Source organism: Diorhabda carinulata, chromosome 8 (genome assembly GCF_026250575.1).
Source record: "Diorhabda carinulata isolate Delta chromosome 8, icDioCari1.1, whole genome shotgun sequence".
NCBI lineage: Eukaryota > Metazoa > Arthropoda > Insecta > Coleoptera > Chrysomelidae > Diorhabda > Diorhabda carinulata.
The window spans coordinates 15,424,205-15,432,157 of NC_079467.1; the positions used below are offsets into that span (position 1 = coordinate 15,424,205).

A 7,953-nucleotide genomic window follows, 5' to 3' on the forward strand; every position below is an offset into this window, starting at 1 on the left:
GATAAATTTGAGATTGATACGCTGTCCTGTTTTTTGTCACACAACATGGTTTTCGTCACAAGAAAAAAACACGTTCGTTTCAAACCGCTACTGCACAAATACTCTAATAGTGACTAAAACGTGTTTTGGGACGTCCGTAGACAAGATATCTAGATACCCATCGCACTACTCGTTTTTTATCCTACCCGTCTAGGGCGCGCTCTAGGCGCGCTGTCTCGTTATTTAATAGCTAGACCTCCTATGTCTCATTTCTACAGATTATTATATTGTATATTGCATTTTTGAAATATATTTTTCCAATAATACGATAGTTTTATAGCTTTTAATTTTTTATAAACATTTTCTTTCTATTTAGTTTTTTTTTCAAAAATGCAATAGTGTGTTACATTATTTTCAATATAAAATGGGTATTCATAGGACATGTATGTATGAAATCATTCGTATTTTTATGCGCGACCTATTTAAGTTATAATAGACAGGATGTGCCATTAAAAAATGAAAACTCATATAGTAAAAAATGATCCAGTATGATTCTAGAATCGAAAATCATGAAAAATCAATAAACCTAGGTTTTGTACTTAAAAATTCATTTTCCAATGATGCCAGTTAGCTTCATTTTTAGTTTGCGGAATATTTCAAATATAATTCAAATAACCTTAAATATTTCTTAATCGTGCGGAAATCAAATAGGTTGATCTTATGAAATTACCTTTATTTTCACCACTAAATGAAAAAATGCAATAAAATATAGGGTGTTCCATTTAAAATTACAAAGTTGATGTCGATACTGAAGAATTGGAACACTCTGTATAATCAGAAAGTCAATAATCTAGAAAATCCTTTAAATACAAACAACTTTTGTGATTAAAGTTTTTTGATAATTCTAACAGGTTTTGAAAAAAGTTTATGGGTCAACTAAACACAGATCCTAATATACAATTGTGGTTGTGGATATCACTTGCAATTATTCCACTGTTACATATAGAGGCGGCACTTTATAGCAAAGCTCACGCGTTCTGGTATACTTACTTGTATAATTAATTAATTTATTAATTTATACTTAGAACGAGTAAAATATCACGACAGTAAGTAGAACACATAACTAGTATAAAATATTATGAAAATTTTGATAAAATATCGAATTTTATACTCAATAGCTTAATACATCAATATCAATTAGTTCCTTGCGAGGTTTCACGAGTGTGTGAACATGCACTTCGAACTTCAGTTATCTTCATCGAGGACTTCGTCGAAAAATCGAAGCGAGTTGTTTAGTGAAATCGTATGGAAATATTATTCTGACTAAAGTCGCAAGCTACATCTGCGAGAAAGAATCAAATTAACAATTTCAACTGTGGCTACTTGAAAGCTGCAGAAAATCTAACGATAGGGATACTATCGGTTATATGTCTGCTACCATTGAAACTTTACAAATGACATAAAGAATCACTATTTGCTGCATTTTGATGTTTAACACGTTGAGTTCCGGTGCGGTCTACAATGCCCAGAGCGGTCCTATAGACCGCTCGACGTATTTTATTTCGAGCCCAAGGGACCATATTTAAATGTGCTTAACAGTTTGCTTGAACCGTCCTGGGTCCTTAAAACATTACCTTACACTTGGTCCTTTTGCTTTTTTCATGATTTTTTGACTGTACCCTACACAATCTCTTCTTACTTTGTGACTTGGACGTCTTGTAATCAGCAACAGCTGTAATTTCTTTCGTCAGTAATTTCTTCGCTACACTGATTTGAGAATCAGCATTTGCTATATAATCTTTTTTGTTATTTTATAAAGAATATGGTCATCTACCATTTCTGTAGCAAATAACAGCTCAATAGCAATGTTCCTATGCTCTCTCAACGTTCAAATAAGTGTTGTAACTTGAAATTTGATCAGATAGATCTGTAGAAGATTTGCCTTTGCCATAGTCGGCCACGACTTAAGACTATTTACAACCGTTCCTGATCGTCTGTCAATGCTTATTGTCTCATCAGCATACTTTATAGAAAGAATCATTATCCTTCCATTTTTAATATTGTTATTCCTTTATCGTTTTAGCTAATAATTTCATTTCTTCACCTTCTTTTGTACAATGTCTATGGGTAGCCATATTTTTTCACAATGTCCCCAATAAATCGTATTGGTTAGCTTGCAGCTTTCTGGTTAACTCGATCCACATCCCATTTGGAGTGTAAAAACACAAAAAAAAATTTGGGCTCTGGGGAAAGTTTATCAATTTTGGTTATCCATCAACGTGTTAAGTGAATATTCTGACATGTATACTACGCTTTTTAATTCGCTTCAAAATCCTCGATCGCCCAGTAGAATTTCCAACCACGTAAAAAGTAAGCTTGCAATCATTAAGGGGCATGGGGTCAATATAAATGAAAATAAACTACTGAAAAAATGATATTTTAATGTTTCAATAACTTTTGTTACATACTGTTTTTATATTTGGAAGATAATTTTTGTCTATATTTAAAATATTCTCACATTAATGTCTTCTATAAGACCTTTTGCTTCATCTACCACTCTTGCGTCGCTAAACAATTCCCCTAACTTATATGCCTCTTGTAACCAGTCATGGGCAATGTTATAAGAATCTAATTTGATGTATATTTTAGCGAGTTTCAAATATAATTTTGGTAAATCTAAACTTCCAACACCTTTACTTAGAATTATAGCGCTATTTACATTTTGGAGAGCGATTTCATAGTCTTGCATTTCCGTATTAAGATCTGCCAATGTTCCTAATATCATTAATTCTTGGTAGGGGCTTAGTCCTTTCAATTTCATTGCGTAACTATATGCAGAATCGATGAGTTTTTTTGCAGTTTTATGCTCCGAAGTGTTCATTTTATGAAGTCCGTAGAAAAATAAACAATTTATGTAAATCAGTCCGGTTTTCGTAGAGGTGTCGCCGTTTAAAATCTTATTTTCTTGTTCCTTGAGACACGTGCTGAAACCTATTTCAGCAAGTAAGTCTTCATGATACAAACTATAAATTCTGGAGAGTCGGAGTTTGAAATCAATCATTTGATCGTTGTCTTCCGCTATATCCAGTTGAATCATTTTTTCTATAACCTACGAAAATATCTATAAGCATTAATGAATTAAATGAAAATTTATTCTTACTCTCACTAAAAGATTTTCGGCTTTCCCTAATTTTCCAGTTGCTAAAGCAATAGAAGCTAGTACATCGTACATATAAGGAAGAGCAAAATAGGACTGATATTCCTCGCAAATTTTAATTCCAATTTCTAGAATAGCCTCGGCTTTTTCTATTTCTCCACGATCTATTGCGTGTCTAACCAAGTTTAGTAGCTCGCCAATATTTTCTTCTACATCAAAAGGAGTGATTTCAGAGCTTATCAGTTTGGGTGCTATGGAAGGGATAAGAGTTACGAACGGTGTACATCGCCAAGATCTCGTTGGTTTGATATTATCTTTGATAAATGTTTGTAGGCTTTTTTTAAAAATCGCTGGTATTAAACAAAAAATTTTAACACTTCTGAAGAGTGACAACATGAAAATGAATGAACATGAATTTTGATATTATGAACTTAAAACTAAGACGACAATTTTGACAGATGTGCTAAAAGAGAGTCATGTCATTTGCTGACTAAAGGCTGTTTGATATGGAGCCAAAGACGTACAACGCAAGATTTAGTTTTAAGCAAGGGAAGGGTTAATTATAAAAAATGGGACTGTGTAAGAAATTACGTGTGCTTTTCGAGTCTAAAAAGGAACATTTTATCTTTAGTAGCGATCTGTTACTATACACAAATTAATATTTTATCCTCGCACGTCAATTTTTATTCTATTCCATTCCTAAAAGCCATGGATTCAATGACATTGATCATTAAAATTGACTAATGAGGACTCGCTTTTAGTAGTTTCCTTTATCCCATTTTGGTAAGCTTTAATCTCAAATTTCGTATGAAATATCACATATAGTTACTGAAACTTGTTTGTTATTTCATGCCGTACGATCATTCAAATGCTCACACAAATTCGATAACAAAACTTATGAAGAGAACATCTGCAGTGAAATTAGCTGTATACAGTGACCGCATTTATCCTTTGCTCTGCCGTCGACGCTAATCCTTATGTAATTATCCTTTACATTGTTTTACACATCGTTAGTTGTATTCACGTTGTAATAAATTTCGGTTATTTTCCACTTCTCAGATTCATTTAATCCCGCTGTTCATAATTGGAAAATATATTTTACACCAGTCAGATTTTATGTGTATGAGTGTGTGTTTGAGTGGGAGCATTTAAAAAATATGAGTATTAGGTAGGTAGATAGATAAATATGGGTTTGCGAGTATGATTATTTATTAACACTGTAATTACATATAGTTCGAGGAAAAAATCAACATCATTCCCCATTAGGAATATAATGTCCCCAATTGAAAAAATATCCATCCACGATCATTTTCTTGAATTCACTCCGTTGGAGCTTGCGACAATGTGTAACTACAAATTAACGCACTCGAAAATCAAGTTTTTAACGCTCATAACTCTGTGATGATTCATTCATTTTTGCCCTTAAAAAAATTGTAGACTCAGAATGGTAGAAAATTTCATTTTCTATAACAGCATTTCCAAACTTTTTTGACCTCGGTATAAGATTAAAAATTGTTTTCACGACTCACCTTCTTGTCAGTAGTCTTTCACAAATCAAAAATTTTTTTTGTATAGTGTCTTCATGAATATATCTAATAAAACACGTTAGATTTGTATGGAATAAATCCAATTTTAGCGTTATCCTGTACTTTGTAAAAAAATTGAAACAGGACGATTTTCATTCTTGAATTGACAATTTACAGTATGGAAATATTATCTCCTCCAACACCCCCTCGAAAGTTGGAAATGAGAAAGGAGGTCGTGTGTTAAAAAGGTTCGTTTACTGTTCAGGAATCAGTTTTTTTAAATTTGGGGCTGCCAAAAAATTACGTTTTAGGATATTGAGTGTGAGCCTCACACCTCCAGTGAGGATTTTCTCAGCTCCCATATCTACAGTTCGGTTTGTTAACCGTTCCGTTTGAATGAAGCGTCGCTTCATCAGAAAAAACTATTTTGTTTATGATCTGCAAATCTGCGTATATTCTGTTCATCAATTTACAGAATTCTTGCCTTCTATCAGGGTCATCTTCATTTAACTCCTGAACCAACAAAACTTTGTAAGGGTGGCAAAACTCTCAATTTTTCACATATCCAGTTTCATGAAACTGTTTTTCAATAATGCTAACTGTAATAAGCGAAACATGTTGAACAGGGAATTTTTAATAAAAATTTCACAAACCTCCTTTTAAGTTCTTGTTTTATCACCACAACCAATCATAATTAAAATGTATGTCTTTTAGTAGCTCCGTTTCCATACCGCATTGAATGTGCTTTTATCTATTTGCAGGGAAAGAAACTGTGCTTTCCCTGTGGTCCACTACCACAAGCGGGGGTCCATGAAAATTTATTTGGTTTGTTTGATTTCTTATATCAATGAAGGCATATAATATATTAAGACTGTTACTCTGAAAACTTGTATATTCCATATTCAGTACTAAGCGTCGAAACTGTCAATGAAGCATTATTATTGGCATATGTTCGATTTATTATGGGCGAATAAATTCATGAAGAGCTATTATTCGCGAAAACCTTGAAGACGAACACTAACGGTGAATCAATATTTAATGTCCTGTCCTTTTTAAGAAAAAATCGATGAGAATAGCTCCTGTCATGGAAGGCGATATAGTGGGTTTTTAAGCCGTCTCAAGAGAATTATACTAGAGATAATTGCAATTTGCTATGTTATACACCAACAACATCTAGTAGCGATAAATTTGAGTGAAATTGTGCGATGAAATTATGAACACTTCCAAAGATTGCTGTTACATACCGAAGAACGCTGGTTGTCGAAATGTTACTTTTTGACTCGGTTTTAGAGTTTATGCAAAATAAAGATTTTGATTTAAAAGAAAACTTAATCAATTTTGAAATAGACATTGCAAATTTGTCAGATTTGTTCAAAAATTTTAATAACCTCAAATCACTAAATTGGAATTTCTGGAACCGTTGGAGATATTCACACTGAATATACTGTTTATACGTCCACTACACACACACACTAACACTACACTGTCTGAAGCGCGTTTCAATAACCAAGTTATTGTCTTCAGAGCTTAAAAATAAACTAAAATCTGATAACTTGACTTACCTGTTTTATACTAAATTTTCCCAATACGCCACCTACCGCGAAAATTAATTCCAGCTGGAAAAAACTCCTTGGCGGAAATATTCATGTTTATTCTTTGACTACTAAACTAAAGATGGGCTGTAACGAATTGGCCCTTTGTCCCTATTTAAGCTACTCTTACATCCAGCAATTTCAGTGCTCTCAAATGCATCCAGTAATTTATTATTGGATACATTTTTTAACAATTTTACATTATTAATATTTATGCAATAATTGTGACTGGCAGCGTGATCGGTAATATCTGATACTTTCGGTCACAATGACCACAATTTATTTCATATATACCACTCTTTTCCAAATTGGGTATTTTATCCTTAGGATTGCCCAACAATTTTTTTAATGTTTTGTTGGATTTATAAATGAATTTTAAACCTACTCTGCTCAATATTCCTTCCAATCCTCTCGTGTAAAGAGAATTGAAAGGTCTCAAAGCAAATTTTTCTTTTTTTTTATTTTGGGTTTGGAAAAAAGTGGTTTCACATAGAGATTTCTTAAACCTATGACGATTGATTAACCTATTTACAATTCTTTTTTCATAACCGTTGAGTACAGCTACATCCTCAATGAAGGACTTTTCCTTATTGTATCTCTCGATGGTGAGTGGAAAGTGGATTAACCGATGTACCAGGAAATGGATACTGGCCATCTTATGTTGGATACAATGAAAAGAATCAGCCGGGATGTACCTGCACGTAGCGGTGTTTTTCCTAAATACATCAAATTCTAACCTATTACTATTCCTAATTACTAAAGTATTTAAAAATGATAACTGTCCATTTCATAGGTGAACTTTTTAGTTGGATATTTTGTGTTGAGTTTCAAAATGAATTCGTTTACCTTTGCATTCTTCGTCATACATGATACACACCTGTATCATATCCTGGGAAAATACTGAAACTCTTTAACTGATTTGCTTTTCAAAATGACTCATGAACAGTTCAGCCATGAACGGTGATAGGCAGTTTCTCATTGTTGTTTCTTTATCTTGCTTGTAGAATTCGTTGTTGTACAGGAAATAGTTTTGTTCCATACATATTTTTGTTAACTGTAAATATTCTTCTATCACATTAGCTCCCAAATTATTAGATCTATGTAGAAGATGAAGTTTCTTAAAAATGGGCTAAACTACGACAAATTTCATTGAATGTTTTGAATTTCTTAACCCTTAAACGGGCATGATATCATATATGATACCATCTGCTCAATTTATTTAAAAATCGGTGGTAAACCTTTGGACCTGGTTCCTTTTCTCACGGCATAGAATTTCATTGTGAATGTGTTAGTCACACTGTTTCACGTCCAACGAAAGTTATAACAACATTTAACAACAAAAATTGTCAATAGCTCACATCTCATCAGTGAAATAGCGTTTATCCTAAAAAGGAAACTTCTTTTTTGTCATTGTACAAACAATAGAGTTTTTTGGAATATCTTAGCTTCATAATACTGGAAAGGAAAAATCGTGATAACCGATTTTTTGTTATAGAAAATGCATTTTATGAAGGTATCATATTTGATACTTTGCTCGTTTACGGTAAAAATTGAAATGATTTATTGATATTTATTTTGTCTTTTTTATATCAAGACAAATTATTTTTATTAATTAACTAAATTTACTGATTTTGCCATTGGGTTTCAACATTTTTCGCAAACATCATAATGCATTTTTTCTTAAAAAAAAAATAATAAT

The 7,953-nt window shown here is 32.5% G+C and overlaps 1 protein-coding gene across 1 annotated transcript; it reads right to left on the bottom strand.

The window, feature by feature from the left end:
* Positions 1 to 2,469: 2,469 nt before the first annotated feature.
* On the bottom strand, positions 2,470 to 3,604 carry LOC130897198 (uncharacterized). The gene is made up of 2 exons (XM_057805935.1): positions 3,140 to 3,604; positions 2,470 to 3,088 (listed from the first exon to the last, which is right to left on the bottom strand). The coding sequence occupies exons 1-2, from the start codon at positions 3,530 to 3,532 to the stop codon at positions 2,483 to 2,485; spliced, it is 999 nt and encodes a 332-aa protein (XP_057661918.1). The 5' UTR covers positions 3,533 to 3,604; the 3' UTR covers positions 2,470 to 2,482.
* Between the last annotated feature and the right edge of the window lie 4,349 nt (positions 3,605 to 7,953).